The following is a 16,368-nucleotide window of genomic DNA, read 5'->3' on the forward strand; positions in this document are numbered from 1 at the left end:
AGGGCTTGGCTATGTGGCTTGAAAGAGAGGGCAGAGTTGAGGATCACCCCGAGGCACAGAGCGTGTGGATGGGGGAAAGTGAGCAGCCGTTAACATTGATGGATAGGTCTGGTGGAGGGGTAGAGTGAGATGGGGGGGAAAGATGATGAATTCTATTTTGTCCATGTTCATTTTAAGAAAGCGAGCAGAAAAGAAAGCTGAAATGGCAGACAGACATAGTGGGGTTTTGATCAGTAATGACGTAAGGTCAGATCCAGATAGGTAGATCTGTATGTCGTCAGAGTAGAGATGATATTGTAAACCGTGGGATTCTATGCGCTGTCCCATGCCACAGGTATAGATGGAGAAGAGCAAGTGGCCTAGGACTGAGCCTTGGGGAACACCGACAGGGGGCGAGATGATGTGTTGTGGGAGAGGGAGACACCGACTATTCGGTCTGTTACATATGACAAGATCCAAGATGGGGCCAAGTCTGTAATGCTAAGAGATGAGAGAATCTGTAGCAGGAGGGAATGGTCGACAGTGTCCTTCTCCTGGACCTGTCTTCTGCCTTCGACAGAGTAGTGTCTCTTGCTCTTGGCGGTTAGTAGGTCATTGATGACTTTAGTTAGGGCAGTTTCAGTTGAGTGATTTAGAACATTAATGTATACGAATATGCATAATTATAATATGCAGACATTAGGCGCATACATACACATTATACACTTCTATATTACATGTATCTATATTAAATATATTATAATTATATTTAATTTTCTCAATGGGGATTTTTTCCCAGCATAATGACTGGTCACATTAATATTTTATATATATATTTTTTTATTCATAAGTGCATCCAATACATTATGAAGACAGTAAACCCCAGACAATGTAATTGCATGGTATTTAATTGCACTTGGATATTTTTTTTTTTAAGTGTTATGGAAGGAAAAAGGAAAAATGTGTGTATCAAAACCACGACTCTGGTGGGACTCGAACCCACAACCTTTGAATATCCTCTTCTCACTAGAAGTCCAATGCGCTATCCATTGCGCCACAGAGCCATCTGTTGTCTTCTCGTCATGGGCTGTGATCTCTGCTGCTCCACACACTCGCTGGTGTATCAGAGGCTGTAAGTGAAACCATGGGGTCATGTACTCAGGAGATTCCGTCCCTCGCACCGTCACTAATCCTCTTCACTCACTGTGAAAAGGGAGAACAAACTATTAATAATTAGTTTGAGTAAAATCATTTAATAGTTTTCTATACCAGAGAACTGTTTAAAATACAAGGAAGAGGTGGTCTCCAAGTAGGACCCTCATTTGTGACCAGAATGAGGAGCTGCTACAGTTCTTTTTTTTTTTTTCTCCTTCTCTGGAGGATACTCACATCTGTGACTTAGACAAAAATGCCTACATATGATAGAAATCATTAGTCAATAATAATAATATAATAATAATAATTTTTATTTATATAGCGCCAACATATTCCGCAGCGCTTTACAAATTATAGAGGGGACTTGTACAGACAATAGACATTACAGCATAACAGAAATACAGTTCAAAATAGATTCCAAGAGGAGTGAGGGCCCTGCTCGCAAGCTTACAAACTATGGGGAAAAGGGGAGACACGAGAGGTGGATGGTAACAATTGCTTTAGTTATTCGGACCAGCCATAGTGTAAGGCTCAGGTGTTCATGTAAAGCTGCATGAACCAGTTAATTGCCTAAGTATGTAGCAGTACAGACACAGAGGGCTAATACTGCATAAAGTGTATGAGAACATGATGCGAGGAACCTTTTTTTTTTTTTTTTTTTTTTTATTATAAATAGGCCACACAGGGATCGTTAGGTTAATGCATTGAGGCGGTAGGCCAGTCTGAACAAATGAGTTTTTAGGGCACGCTTAAAACTGTGGGGATTGGGGATTAATCGTATTAACCTAGGTAGTGCATTCCAAAGAATCGGCGCAGCACGTGTAAAGTCTTGGAGACGGGAGTGGGAGGTTCTGATTATTGAGGATGCTAACCTGAGGTCATTAGCGGAGCGGAGGGCACGGGTAGGGTGGTAGACTGATACCAGGGAGGAGATGTAGGGTGGTGCTGAGCCATGGAGTGCTTTGTGGATGAGGGTAGTAGTTTTGTACTGGATTCTGGAGTGGATGGGTAGCCAGTGTAATGACTGGCACAGGGTAGAGGCATCGGTGTAACGGTTGGTGAGGAATATGATCCTGGCTGCAGCATTCAGGACAGATTGGAGAGGGGAGAGTTTTGTAAGAGGGAGGCCGATTAGTAGAGAGTTACAATAGTCCAGACGAGAATGAATAAGTGAAACAGTCAGAGTTTTTGCAGAGTCGAAAGTAAGAAAAGGGCGAATTCTAGAAATGTTTTTGAGATACAGGTAAGAAGAGCGAGCCAGTGATCGGATGTAGGGGGTAAATGAAAGGTCAGAATCAAGGATGACCCCCAAGGCAGCGGGCATGTTGCTTTGGAGTGATGGTGGAACCGCATACGGAGATGGCAATGTCAGGCAAAGGTAGGTTAGTAGAGGGAGAGAACACGAGGAGTTCAGTTTTTGACAGGTTTAGTTTCAGATAGAGGGAGGACATGATGTTAGAGACAGCGGTAAGACAATCACTGGTGTTTTCTAAAAAGGTCGGTGTGATATCAGGAGAAGAAGTGTATAATTGGGTGTCTTCAGCATAGAGATGGTACTGGAAACCAAATCTACTGATTGTTTGTCCAATAGGGGCAGTATACAACGAGAAGAGTAGGGGGCCTAGGACTGATCCTTGAGGAACCCCAACAGTAAGGGGAAGGTTAGAGGAGGAGGAACCAGCAAAACATAGTGAAGGATCGGTCAGAGAGATAGGAGAACCAGGAGAGAACGGTGTCCTTGAGGCCGATGTAGCGGAGCATAGTGAGGAGGAGCTGATGATCCACAGTGTCGAATGCTGCAGAGAGATCCAAGAGAATTAGCATGGAGTAGTGACCATTAGATTTAGCTGTTAGTAGGTCATTAGAGACTTTAGTGAGGGCAGTTTCAGTAGAGTGTAAAGAGCGGAAACCAGATTGAAGAGGGTCGAGAAGAGGGTTATCTGAGAGATAGCGGGTAAGACGGGAGTGGACCAGGCATTCGAGGAGTTTAGAAATGAAGGAAAGATTAGAGACAGGTCTATAATTAGCAGCAGTGTTTTGATCGAGGGATGGTTTTTTAAGTAATGGATGTATGATTGCATGCTTAAATGAGGAGGGAAAAATACCGGAAGTGAGGGAAAGGTTGAATATTTTTGTTAGGTGAGAGGTGACAGCCGGGGAAAGGGACTGGAGGAGATGTGATGGAATGGGGTCACTGGTGCAAGTGGTCGGGTGAGAAGATGCAAGGAGCCGGCTTACTTCTTCTTCTGTAACTGCTTCAAAGTCAGAGAGTGAACTAGATGCAGTGGGGGAGGGAGGACAGTGCATGGTATGAAGAGATTGGGAGATGATTTCCTGTCGAATGTGGTCAATTTTTTCTTTGAAGTAATTGGCCAGATCGTCAGCACGGAGATCCGTGGTTGGGGCCTGCTCTCTTGGGTTGAGTAGGGACTGGAACGTGTCAAAGACGTTTAGGGTTATTGGACAGGGAGGTGATGAGGGTGTTGAAGTAGGTTTGTTTGGAGAGGTGAAGGGCAGAATTGTATGTCTTTAGCATGAACTTATAATGGATGAAATCTTCGGGTAGATTAGATTTTCTCCACAGACGTTCTGCACACCTGGAGTACCGCTGCAGGAAACGTGTTTGCAGCGTGTGCCACGGTTGCTGCCGTCTGTGCCGAGTTGTTTTATGTATAGGAGGAGCAGCTTCATCCAGAGCACTTTGCAGGGTTTCATTGTAATGCGTTTCATTGTAATGCGTCAATAGAAATCATTTGTCAATATAATGCCTCATTTCACCAAAGAACATGACCCGTTAAAACTTATAACTTTATTAATTTAAAAGTTTCCTCTGCACATGTGACGAATGACGACAAATGAATTTGTGAATTTTATAAAAAAAATAGCAGCTCCTGATCAGTTTAAGATAAGGGAGCAATATTCCTGTTGATCCTCTTAAATCCCCCCCTCCTACCTATCCGTCCAGGTTGGCACCCTAATTACTGCAAAGTGATGTCGCCACTTACCGACGACTGACACTTAATTTCCCTATATGAATAAATTTGTGATGTATAGTTTTGGCACGGAAATACATGATGACTCTCCATTTCTTCCTCCTCGCTCTCTTCCTCCTTATTCCCATCCATGAAGGGGAGCCTGGACGAAGGTTGTGTGGCTACTAGCCTCTGTGCTAGCCGCTAGCTCCTGCTCCTCCTCTTCCGCATCAGCATCCACCTTCTCATTGATAACTAGTCTGCACGGAGCAGATGAGATAAGGCTGGTCTGGCTACAATCTGTCATGTCTTCCTCCATCCCCAACTGCTCCGTATGGAAATCGAGTTCTCAGTCACTGCTCACAATTAAACCGCATCAATGATGCCATAGTCAGTGCAACTATCCAGCTTCTGTCTACTTAGTCTTGGAGAACCAAACAAATGTAAGCCCTCCTTTCCCACTCTTCAGTTATGCATAGAGGCTTATCAGAATACAGACGGGTGTGTTGGAGTTGGTACTTAACCACTGGCCTCTTCTGCTCACGAAGCCTAGCCAGCATGTGTAGTGTTCCAGCGCATAGTGATGTCGCACACCAGTCGGTGAGCTGACACTTGCATGCTCTGTCATTCAGGACACTTTCTTTTTCCCTTCTTCCTGGTGTCATTTCCGGTTTTCCGGCCCCCATGCTCTGCCAGCCACACATCGGACCTGACCACACAATTGATTATCAGGTATTTAAGAGCTATTGGGGGTATTTGCACTACTTCCCCTGACGAAGCTGTCCTAGAACAGCGACACGCATTGGGCTTCTCCTCCGGTCGCATTTGCCCTGTGACTATTCGGCCTCACAGCCTCCTGCAGCAGGATTTATCCTATGGTGCTTTCTCCAGCACTATTTTCACCTTTGTGGCCACTCTTAGGATCAGACTATGCAGGGTATTTCAGGGTATATATTTGGACATCTTCCCCTGTCCCTTTCTTTGGATATCTAGGGCAGTTTATTTTATCTGCTCCTCTGGGTCCATAGGGTTTTTTTGCTGGAAGCTGCATATTGTGGTGGGGTGTTGCATGCTATTTGCATGCTGTTTGGCTTGTATTACACTTGACTGTGTGCATATTTGTTGTTATATGGTTGTATACAGCGTGTTCATTCCAAATTTTGACTATATATAGTTACATTAATAATAAGTGCAGAGGGCAGGGACACGTCTGTATGATTTTTTTATACGTTTATATATCTATGTATATTTTGGCACACAGTGTTCACAGGGGCATCTGCACGGAGGTTATGTGTGATTTTAGATGTTTTTAATTATGTTCCCAATAAAGCTTACATTATTATTATCACTTTGGTGGTGTGCAGATATTTGGATGGCTCTTGTTTCTTGTGCTTTTGTTAGTATGCATTATTAGCCATCAGTCTTGCACCCCCTCTATATATCTGCATATTGCAGTGGTGCGTCAGCTATCCCATATGTTGCATGCTCTGCTGCAGCACTGACAGAGGGGCAGTAGCTGTAGCCGACTAGCGGAAATGGGCACTGGCGTATCATATCTTGACCAGAAGCTCTTCCAAATCTGGGTATATTTTTAGAAACCAATGAATTACCGAGTTGCCAAGGACAGTAAGGCTATGTGCACACGTTCAGGAAAGTGTGCAGAATTTTCCTGACCAAATCAGGACTTTTTCCACAGGAAATCCGCATGTGTTTTTTTCGCATTTTTATTGCATTTTTTGCATGTTTTTTTTGGGGGGTGGATTGTTTTTTTTTTTTTTTTTTTTTTTCCTGAGCTTCCCAATGCAATAATATAGCGGCAAAAATGCGAAAAATCCGCAAAATTAATGAAAATGCTGCGTTTCTTACCGCGATGTGTTTTTTGGCAGAAAAAAATCGCAGCGTGTGCACAAATTACAGAATGCATTAAAAATGATGGGATGCTTATGTATGCGGGTTTTTTTTTTTTTTAGCATTTTTCCACAGAAAACGTCTGAAAAAACGCAAAAAAATCCTGAACATGTGCACATACCCTTAATGTGTGAGCTTGCTAAACTCTGCAGCTGCCACCAGGTTACACCCATTATCACACACGACCATGCCTGGTTAGAGATTCAGTGGCAAAAACCACAGATCTCTGGTCTGTTATCCCTTTTAAGTAACTCCTGTTTAGAAGACAAACCACACACCGTGGCAAATTGGCTTCAGCAGATCCTGTTGCCGCTTCGCTGAGGCAGTGCAGAAGAGCTTCCTGCATTTGTGGATGACGTGCTCGGAAATGGAGGATGAGTAGGAGGGGATGTAGGAATTTCTGGAGGTGGAGGAAACCCTGGTAAGAGTCAGCAATACTCTGCTTTAGGAGCACATGTGACGGACTTGGCCCCGCATCCATAATGTTCCCCCAGTGTGCCATCATTGAAATGGTGTCCCTGGCCACAAGCGCTTGTCCACGTGTTGGTCGTTAAGTGGACAATCCCAATAAGGGTGTTGGTAAGGGTATGGGTGATGTTACTGAACACATGCTGGTTCCTGCCCTATAAATTGTCGGGAAAATGAAACTGCTATGGGTCAGCATGAAACATATTGGGGATAAAAATCATGAGCTCATGAGCACAAACCTAACAATGTAATAATGACTCCTATTATGTTACTGCCATATGATGTCAATGTAAAGCAAAGGTAGTTTTTTTATTTTTTTTGTTCTCCTGTGCAGAAAGTGCTGGATGAGTGCCAGGACCGGAGAAGCTGCCAGCTGCTTGTCAATAGTCATCTGTTCGGGTTGGATCCGTGTCCCGGGACCAGCAAGTATTTGATTGTGTGGTACAAATGCCGACCAAGTAAGTAAAGGAATCTCCGAGTCTGGTTGAGGTTACACTTCTCATTATATCAGTTTTCTTCATTGTCTTGGGAACCCTGCATGACCCCGGGCCGGCTAATGAAGTCCGGTGATGGCAATCTGGGCATGAACAGGGTTTTGGATAAAGGGGTCTAAAACTATTTAAAAAAAAAAATGCTGCAAACAAAACAAAAAGCAAAACAAACCTGTTATATTGTATTGGTGCAGCTCCTGAGGGGGTGGGACTCTACTTGCTCATTGGTGTGGATTTTTTTGATTTTTGTTTTCATGCTCCTCCCACTTGTCCTGAAAGAAAAAAAAATATATATATTTTTTGGGGGGTAGGGGTTATGTAGTAAACGCCTATAACGTTTAATTAAATGCAGGGAAATTTTTAGTTTGGTACACATAGCAAATTTTTGGACGTACAGGTGCTTCACACAAAAATTAGAATATCATCAAAAAAGTTATTTTGGTTCTTCAATACAAAAAGTGAAACTCATATATTCTATAGTCATTACAAACAGAGTAATCGATTTCACGTGTTTTTCTGTTAATGTTGATTATGGCTTACAGCCAATGAAAACCCAAAGGTTGTTATCTCCGTAAATTGGAATACTTTATAACACCAGCTTGAAAAATGATTTAAAAAAACAAAATGTTGGCCTAATGAAATGTATGTTCAGTAAATGCACTCAACACTTGGTCGGGGCTCCTTTTGCATCAATTACTTCATCAGTGTGGTGTGGCTTGGAGGCGATCCACTTGTGGCACTGCTGAGGTGTTATGGAAGCCCAGGTTGCTTTGATAGCAGCCTTCAGCTCGTCTGCATTGTTGGGTCTGGGGTCTCTCATCTTCCTCTTAACAATACCCTATAGATTCTCTATGGGGTTAAGGTCAGGCGAGTTTGCTGCCAATCAAGCACAGTGATACTGTTGTTTGCCAAAAGAACCAATACCTGGTTTACAGTGTGGACAGGGGCCAAGTCCTGCTGGAGAATGAAATTTCCATCTCCAAATAGCTTAACGGCAGAGGGAAGCATGAAGTGCTCTAAAATGTCCTGGTAGACGGCTGCGCTGACTTTGGTCTTGATAAAACACAGAGGACCTACACCAGCAGATGACATGGCTCCCCAAACCATCACTGACTGGAAACTTCACACTAGACATCAAGCAGCTTGGATTGTGAGGTCTCCACTCTTCCTCCAGACTCTGGGACCTTGATTTCCAAATAAAATGCTAAATTTACTTTCATCTGAAAACAACACCTTGGACCACTGACAACAGTCCAGTTCTTTTTCTCCTTGGCCCAGGTAAGATGTTTCTGGCGATGTCTATTGGTCATGAGTGGCTTTACACAAGGAATGTGACACTTGTAGCCCATGTCCTGGATACATCTGTGGTGTCTTTAAAGCAATGGCTCCAGCAGCAGTCCACTCCTTGTGAATCTCCCCCAACTTTTTGAATGGCCTTTTCTTAACAAACCTTTCAAGGCTGCGATTATCCCGGTTGCTTGTACACCTTTTTTCTACCACACTTTTTTTCTTCCACTCAACTTTAAATTAAAATGTTTGGATGCAGCACTCTGTGAACAGCCGGCTTCTTTAGCAATGACCTTTTGTGGCTTACCCTTCTTGTGGAGTGTCAATGACGCCTTCTGGACATCTGTCAGGTCAGCAGTCTTCCCCATGATTGTGGAGCTACTGAAACAGACTAAGGGACCTTTTTTAAATGCTTAAAAAGCCTTTGCAGATCTTATAAAGTATTCTAATTTACTGAGATAATGACTTTTGGGTCTTCATTGGCTGTAAGCCATAATCATTAACAGAAATAAACAGACTGGACATCTCAGGGTCTGAAACGACCCCACAATGTTTTTTTTCTTAGACCTGGACTCAGGATTCTTGGGTCCAAGTCTTCCGTGACAATTTTGACTGCAAGAGACTGGACAGCGTCCCAGTGCTTCCCCATTTTGGCAAGTACTGCTGTCATATATGTATGTTCTCATCCAGTTTTCCCAGACTCCTGATCAGCCAGTGCTAATGACATGTCAGCCATATTTTCCAGTGATAGAAGGGGCACTTGTCTCTTGCTATACTCCGAGGTGGGAGATGCGACTATTTCTATTGCTTTCCCAGAAACGTCCCACAAAAATACAGCTGGATAGACTGAGAGGTGCAGCATGAAACGTCGAGACCACGGAGGAAGCCTCACTTGTGCCATATTGTGGTCTTATGTGGTAGAGGGACTTCTGGACCCCTGGGACACTAGGGGCATTGCACTCTTTATATAGGCACCTGCTTAGACTTGTATGTGACTAAATCAATATTTGGACAAATGAAAAAAGATGACAACCCTCATTATGGCTTTGTCATGGGTGGTCACCCAACTTTCCTATTCTTCTGGACAACAAATTCAGCAGGGAATACAGCCGAATTGGAGTAAGGAATGTATTGCTGGAAAATGAGGCAAACTTTTTTTTATTTTCTCAAGAATTTAAAAATCTAGATGACATCTATAAAATGTGCACTTTGGATTTAAATTGGTCACCCAGCTTTTCCAAGAATATATAGACGCAACCTGGTGGAATCATCTACTCTTGTCATCTCCTGTTAAGATATTATTACCTAATATAATGTAAGAATAATCAAATATTAAAACCTGAAGTGTTGATTGAGAATCATGGGGTTTCGACCCAGCTTTCCCAGATCTTTAAAAAGCAAATCTGCCTAGTCAGGTAATTCTATGGGAACCGGGAATGTAGAACTAGACAAATGTGCATGTCCTGGGAAAGCTGGATGACTACCTGTGGGACATGACTTGCAGCCTTATTGATTGGAATTAACAATTTTGGGAAAGCTGGGTGACTACTTAATTTTTGATGCACTAGAAGAAATGAAGAGAAATTCATACAATTTAGGGGATCTGAAAATCTTTGCACAGAATTTTGCATTTAGGAAGCAAAGAAAACAAAAACAAAGTTCTGCACATTTGTAAATGGTCGTCATAAAAAAAAAAATCACCATATTTATCTTGGATTGTAAATCCTTTATGTGCTTCTTACACTCAGAGCTGCGTCTTGTGACTGCTCTCTGCTCCCCGTCCCTCTATTCTGTTACATTGTGCAACCTACTTCCTTTCCCAGTTGTCTGAGTTCCACTGCCTGGAACAAGGGGATGGTATCCCCAGGAGAGAGAGAAACTGGAAGAAAAAAATGAAATTAGTCCGTGGTCCTGGGCGCCCATGTTAAAGGAAAATTGAATAAAGTTTATGTTCGTGACGCCACCTGTGGTATTCGGTCAGTGGGGACCGACGCTGCTTTAAGTGATCCACTGGGGTGATGTTATGGCAGCTAGATGGTATAACTTCCCATAAGTGAAGTATATCCCCAGGGCTCCCGGTGTGTAGATGGTAGACTGGTGAATGGCGCAGTAAAGAGCGAGAACACAGGTTTGCAGTCTCTTTACCTGGTTTACTGAAGACTTCAGGCAGCCATAGTCCAGGGCACCAGATCACAGGGCAGGTAGGGTCCGGCCGACTTGGAAGAGAATCCAGAGTCCCATTTACCAGGTGGAGTTAATAGCCTTCCTCTAGCGCGGTGTTGTAGTCCCTTACTGCCTATGGCTTCAGATACGGTCCTCACAGTTCTTCTCTGTCCCCGATATAGGATAGGACAATACTTGTATGACAGAGTCCCTGTAAAAAGGCTCAAGTTGTCTATCATGCCCCGGGCTCTATGTTACTGTGTCTCAGGTGTGTGTGTGGCGGACAGGTAACTTGCAATTCAGCTGTCCTGCCTGTCTCTGACGTAATCAAGAACATCAACAGTCACACTCAAGAAAAGATATCTTCAGAATATTGTGAGCCAAACATGTTTTTTTTATTATTTTGAAACACCAAAAATAGAGGTATCGCCGCAGTGTTGTAAGGTAACGTTTCGACCCTCTGGGTCTTTTTCAAACCTTACTTAGGATAGTAGACACGGAAAGGAGGACACAGATCCCTGAAGAGGTGCAGGAGTCCCGTTAGGGGCTATTACTTGGCGGTTGCTGGTGTCTGCGGTGGTGGTGTAAGTCTTAGTCCCTTACAACCTCGGTGTGCCGGCTACCGGTTATCTGCACTTTTCCAGGTAGACAGTCTGCTCGCTGCTGTCCTCCCCCGGTGTCCTCGCCTGTGCCTCGCTCTCCTTCACCCTCACTGAACGATGTCCTTTCCTTCTGTATGTCTTTCTCCAGGGGCTGTAGTACTTCAGGCTACACGGCCCCTTCAGACCTTCTGACACTGTCGGTCTGCTCCCTTCTCTCTCTGACGATCTGCCTTCTCTTTCCCTCCAAACCACAATATATAGGGGAGTAAAGTAGGAATAGGATCAAAAGCTCCCCCTTGTGGCCTGGAGTGTGAACATGTGTGTATGGTGATTAGCTGAAAAGTTATCCTTCATCGCTTCCAAACATAACATGACCTTTTCCATGAGAAAAGCAATGTAACTGTGACTACTAGGACCCTGGGGCACCATACAGGCCTCACATCCAGCCTATATTACTGGGAGAGACACACAGACCTCACATCCAGCCTATATTACTGGGAGACACACAGAGCTCACATCCAGCCTATATTACTGGGAGACACACACAGATCTCACATCCAGCCTATATTACTGGGAGACACACAGAGCTCACATCCAGCCTATATTACTGGGAGACACACAGAGCTCACATCCAGCCTATATTACTGGGAGGCACACACAGCTCACATCCAGCCAATATTACTGGGAGAGACACACAGAGCTCACATCCAGCCAATATTACTGGGAGAGACACGCAGAGCTCACATCCAGCCTATATTACTGGGAGAGACACGCAGAGCTCACATCCAGCCTATATTACTGGGAGAGACACACAAAGCTCACATCCAGCCTATAATACTGGGAGAGACACAGAGCTCACATCTAGCCTATATTACTGGTAGAGACACACAGAGCTCACATCCAGCCTATATTACTGGTAGAGACACACAGAGCTCACATCCAGCCTATATTACTGTGAGACACAGAGCTCACATCCAGCCTATATTACTGTGAGAGACACACAGACCCTCACATCCAGCCTATATTACTGGGAGACACACAGAGCTCACATCCAGCCTATATTACTGGGATACTCACCCACTCACTATTACAAGAGGAGATGCCCATGCCCAGCGTTCACTTCCAGCCTGTATTATTTGTAGAGATGGAGCTCACATCCAGGATATGTTACTGGGACAGACGCACAGACCTCACATCCAGCCTTTACTAGAGGGAGACATACACAGAGCTCACATCCATTCTATATTACTGGGGTATAGGCTGGATGTGAAGTCTGTTCATCTATTACTGGTGTGACCAGTAGAAGCGCCACTGCAGCGCAAAACTGCTGTCTTCCATTCCACTCCTGCTCCCATCCTCCCGACGCCGATGTTTTAAAGTATTGGAATAAAGAAGTTTTTTAACGGGTGTGTGTGTGTGTGTGTGTGTGTGTGTGTGCCATCCGTTCCTTTGAATTTTTGTATCCTCTATTAGGCTATGTGCACACGATGCGGAAAGCGCTGCGGATCCGCAGCTGCGCGTCCGTTTTTTGTTTCCCATAGGTTTACATTGTAATGTAAACTAATGGGAAACTGCTGCGCTGTGCATATGCTGCAGAAAAAAACGCGCGGAAACGCAGCAGTTTACATTCCGCAGCATGTCACTACTTCCTGCGGATTACACAGCAGTTTTACAGCTGTTCCGATAGAAAACCGCAGTAGTAAAATCGCAGAAAAAATGCGGCAAATCCGCAGCAAAAACGCAGCATTTTTGCCCTGCAGATTTATCAAATACGCTGCGGAAAAATCTGCAGTGGACCATTATACGTGTGCACATAGCCTTACCGGGACACGCACACCTCGCATTCCAGCCTACACTGCCAGGAGGGTCATTCCCACAAGAAAAATCTGAAATTTTAATCATTCTGGAATCTCCATCAGAAGAGTCTGAAAATAAATGAAGATTGCAACCTGAAACTCGGTGATTACTTTAAATATAAATTAAAAAAATAATGATTTTTACATATACAGTGGGGCAAAAAAGTATTTAGTCAGTCAGCAATAGTGCAAGTTCCACCACTTAAATAGATGAGAGGCGTCTGTAATTTACAAACTGAAAAAAAACAGACAATGTGATTTTCTGGATTTTTTTTTCTAACATTTTATTTGCATATTATGGTGGAAAATAAGTATTTGGTCAGAAACAAAATTTCATCTCAATACTTTGTAATATATCCTTTGTTGGCAATGACAGAAGTCAAACGTTTTCTGTAAGTCTTCACAAGGTTGCCACACACTGTTGTTGGTATGTTGGCCCATTCCTCCATGCAGATCTCCTCTAGAGCAGTGATGTTTTTGGCTTTTCGCTTGGCAACACGGACTTTCAACTCCCTCCAAAGGTTTTCTATAGGGTTGAGATCTGGAGACTGGCTAGGCCACTCCAGGACCTTGAAATGCTTCTTACGAAGCCACTCCTTCGTTGCCCTGGCGGTGTGCTTTGGATCATTGTCATGTTGAAAGACCCAGCCACGTTTCATCTTCAATGCCCTTGCTGATGGAAGGAGGTTTGCACTCAAAATCTCACGATACATGGCCCCATTCATTCTTTCATGTACCCGGATCAGTCGTCCTGGCCCCTTTGCAGAGAAACAGCCCCAAAGCATGATGTTTCCACCACCATGCTTTACAGTAGGTATGGTGTTTGATGGATGCAACTCAGTATTCTTTTTCCTCCAAACACGACAAGTTGTGTTTCTACCAAACAGTTCCAGTTTGGTTTCATCAGACCATAGGACATTCTCCCAAAACTCCTCTGGATCATCCAAATGCTCTCTAGCAAACTTCAGATGGGCCCGGACATGTACTGGCTTAAGCAGTGGGACACGTTTGGCACTGCAGGATCTGAGTCCATGGTGGCGTAGTGTGTTACTTATGGTAGGCCTTGTTACATTGGTCCCAGCTCTCTGCAGTTCATTCACTAGCTCCCCCCGCGTGGTTCTGGGATTTTTTCTCACCGTTCTTGTGATCATTCTGACCCCACGGGGTGGGATTTTGCGTGGAGCCCCAGATCGAGGGAGATTATCAGTGGTCTTGTATGTCTTCCATTTTCTAATTATTGCTCCCACTGTTGATTTTTTTCACTCCAAGCTGGTTGGCTATTGCAGATTCAGTCTTCCCAGCCTGGTGCAGGGCTACAATTTTGTTTCTGGTGTCCTTTGACAGCTCTTTGGTCTTCACCATAGTGGAGTTTGGAGTCAGACTGTTTGAGGGTGTGCACAGGTGTCTTTTTATACTGATAACAAGTTTAAACAGGTGCCGTTACTACAGGTAATGAGTGGAGGAAAGAGGAGACTCTTAAAAAAGAAGTTACAGGTCTGTGAGAGCCAGAAATCTTGATTGTTTGTTTCTGACCAAATACTTATTTTCCACCATAATATGCAAATAAAATGTTAAAAAAAAGACAATGTGATTTTCTGGATTTTTTTTTCTCAGTTTGTCTCCCATAGTTGAGGTCTACCTATGATGTAAATTACAGACGCCTCATCTTTTTAAGTGGTGGAACTTGCACTATTGCTGACTGACTAAATACTTTTTTGCCCCACTGTACATGTACTGCAATTTTATTGAAAGGTTGGACATCATTAACATAAGAAAAAAGTAAATAACATAATTAGAAATAACTTTTTTGCGCCGTCTTCACTTTAGATGAATACAAGAGTAAGGTCGCCTGTGAAGATGACCGCCTGAGGCTGACCTGTAAAAGGAACACAGTCATCGCCATCTACTCGGCTACATTTGGAAGATTTCAGGGTGGAGACCTCGAGTGTCCGTTCCAGGACTTTGCTTCAGTGGGTAAGACTCTAGAATCCACACGACCGCTTCCTCCTAAAAGAAAAAATTTATGGAAATAGTGTCAGTCTTCACTGTTGTTCTACAATCCTGTTCACAAACCAGAAAGCTCCTCATACAGTGGAACAGGACCCATCCTCATAGATTGTTACACCTAATTATGCCGGAAGAACTTGTCCGTACGGTGCAGACTATAACTCTTGGTGGCATGTCCTGTGGTGGCAGATTTGTTTTTTGTTCTTCTGTGGGTCGTTACTTCTGATTACGGAAGGTATTATTCTGTCCTGTGCGGCACAATTTGTCAATTTAAAAATAAACATTACAATCTTGTGTCTGCAAGCAATTTTGTATGCTGAAATATCTGGTGACACATTGCTGTATCTCTCTGCTGATGTGCTGAATTTACATGGGTCCTCCACACTTAGCCAGAAGATTCAGTTTTAGCATTTCAGGACAATAGTAGTTTTATAGGGTTGGAATCCCCAACCAAAAGTTACGGGTGTTACTTTAATAGGGGATAGGGCATCATGGCGCCGCTTATCAGTGTGAACAAATGGGTTAAAAATCCAACCAGATTAGGGATCTTGCTCTTCATATAGAGGGACTTTATGTAGCCCCTCTACATAATTTACGATTGAAGCCTTAATCCCCTTTAATTGTGGCAGGTACCGAGAGGTAAATGACTGCCGGGATGTGCTGTTACCAGTTAGCTCCATCTTTCCTGGTTCTTGTTTCCCGTGCAGGTAGAGGGTTTTCAGACAAACTAATAATTTCCTATTAATAAGGGTCATGTGATACAATGTAACCAGGAATGTTCCTCTTCTCCTCAGATTGCCAGTCATCCTCCGCGCTGTCACTCATGGCCAAGCGCTGCCAAGGCAGGCGGACTTGTAGCGTTTACGCCAGCACTTATGAGTTTGGAGACCCGTGTTATCCTGGAATCCGCAAAAACCTCAATGTCGTCTACACTTGCGGTAAGTCTCTGGTTGCCTTCATTCTTGTTGATGGTTGGAGACAATAGGAATGAGAAATAGTGATTTTTCTTTTCATTGCAAAATTTTACTGTCTCACTGGGGGGCACTGTTGTGATGTAGTTGTGATGTTAAATAGTTATCGCAACATTTTTTTTTAAAATTCCTTGCATGTGATCCAATTTGCCTTGTTTACAAATATATGTAACTTTTGGGTTTGCCGCTTCTGCTCTTTTGGGTTTGCCGCTTCGGCTCTTTTGGGTTTGCCGCTTCGGCTCTTTTGGGTTTGCCGCTTCGGCTCTTTTGGGTTTGCCGCTTCGGCTCTTTTGGGTTTGCCGCTTCGGCTCTTTTGGGTTTGCCGCTTCGGCTCTTTTGGGTTTGCCGCTTCGGCTCTTTTGGGTTTGCCGCTTCGGCTCTTTTGGGTTTGCCGCTTCGGCTCTTTTGGGTTTGCCGCTTCGGCTCTTTTGGGTTTGCCGCTTCGGCTCTTTTGGGTTTGCCGCTTCGGCTCTTTTGGGTTTGCCGCTTCGGCTCTTTTGGGTTTGCCG

At 43.9% G+C, this 16,368-nt stretch overlaps 1 protein-coding gene and 1 non-coding gene across 2 annotated transcripts; one reads left to right on the forward strand and one right to left on the reverse strand.

Moving 5' to 3' along the window:
- Positions 1-957: 957 nt before the first annotated feature.
- Positions 958-1,043, reverse strand: TRNAR-UCU (transfer RNA arginine (anticodon UCU)). Its single transcript is given in 2 exon segments — positions 958-993; positions 1,007-1,043. It is a non-coding gene; the product is annotated as a tRNA-Arg (tRNA).
- Positions 1,044-5,641: 4,598 nt separating this feature from the next.
- On the forward strand, positions 5,642-15,873 carry LOC138637916 (protein eva-1 homolog C-like). The gene is made up of 4 exons (XM_069726838.1): positions 5,642-5,689; positions 6,817-6,940; positions 14,709-14,855; positions 15,683-15,873. The coding sequence occupies exons 1-4, from the start codon at positions 5,642-5,644 to the stop codon at positions 15,871-15,873; spliced, it is 510 nt and encodes a 169-aa protein (XP_069582939.1).
- The last annotated feature ends 495 nt before the right edge of the window (positions 15,874-16,368 follow it).

This window comes from Ranitomeya imitator, chromosome 5 (assembly GCF_032444005.1).
Source record: "Ranitomeya imitator isolate aRanImi1 chromosome 5, aRanImi1.pri, whole genome shotgun sequence".
Classification (NCBI taxonomy): domain Eukaryota; kingdom Metazoa; phylum Chordata; class Amphibia; order Anura; family Dendrobatidae; genus Ranitomeya; species Ranitomeya imitator.

What these genes read in the sequence shown, in the direction of transcription:
- LOC138637916 (XM_069726838.1), top strand. Translation starts at nt 5,642, where the DNA reads ATGGGCACTGGCGTATCATATCTTGACCAGAAGCTCTTCCAAATCTGG. An exon ending in AGAAGCTCTTCCAAATCTGG is followed by an intron (nt 5,690 to 6,816) that starts GTATATTTTTAG and finishes TCTCCTGTGCAG; the next exon opens with AAAGTGCTGGATGAGTGCCA. An exon ending in GTGGTACAAATGCCGACCAA is followed by an intron (nt 6,941 to 14,708) that starts GTAAGTAAAGGA and finishes TCTTCACTTTAG; the next exon opens with ATGAATACAAGAGTAAGGTC.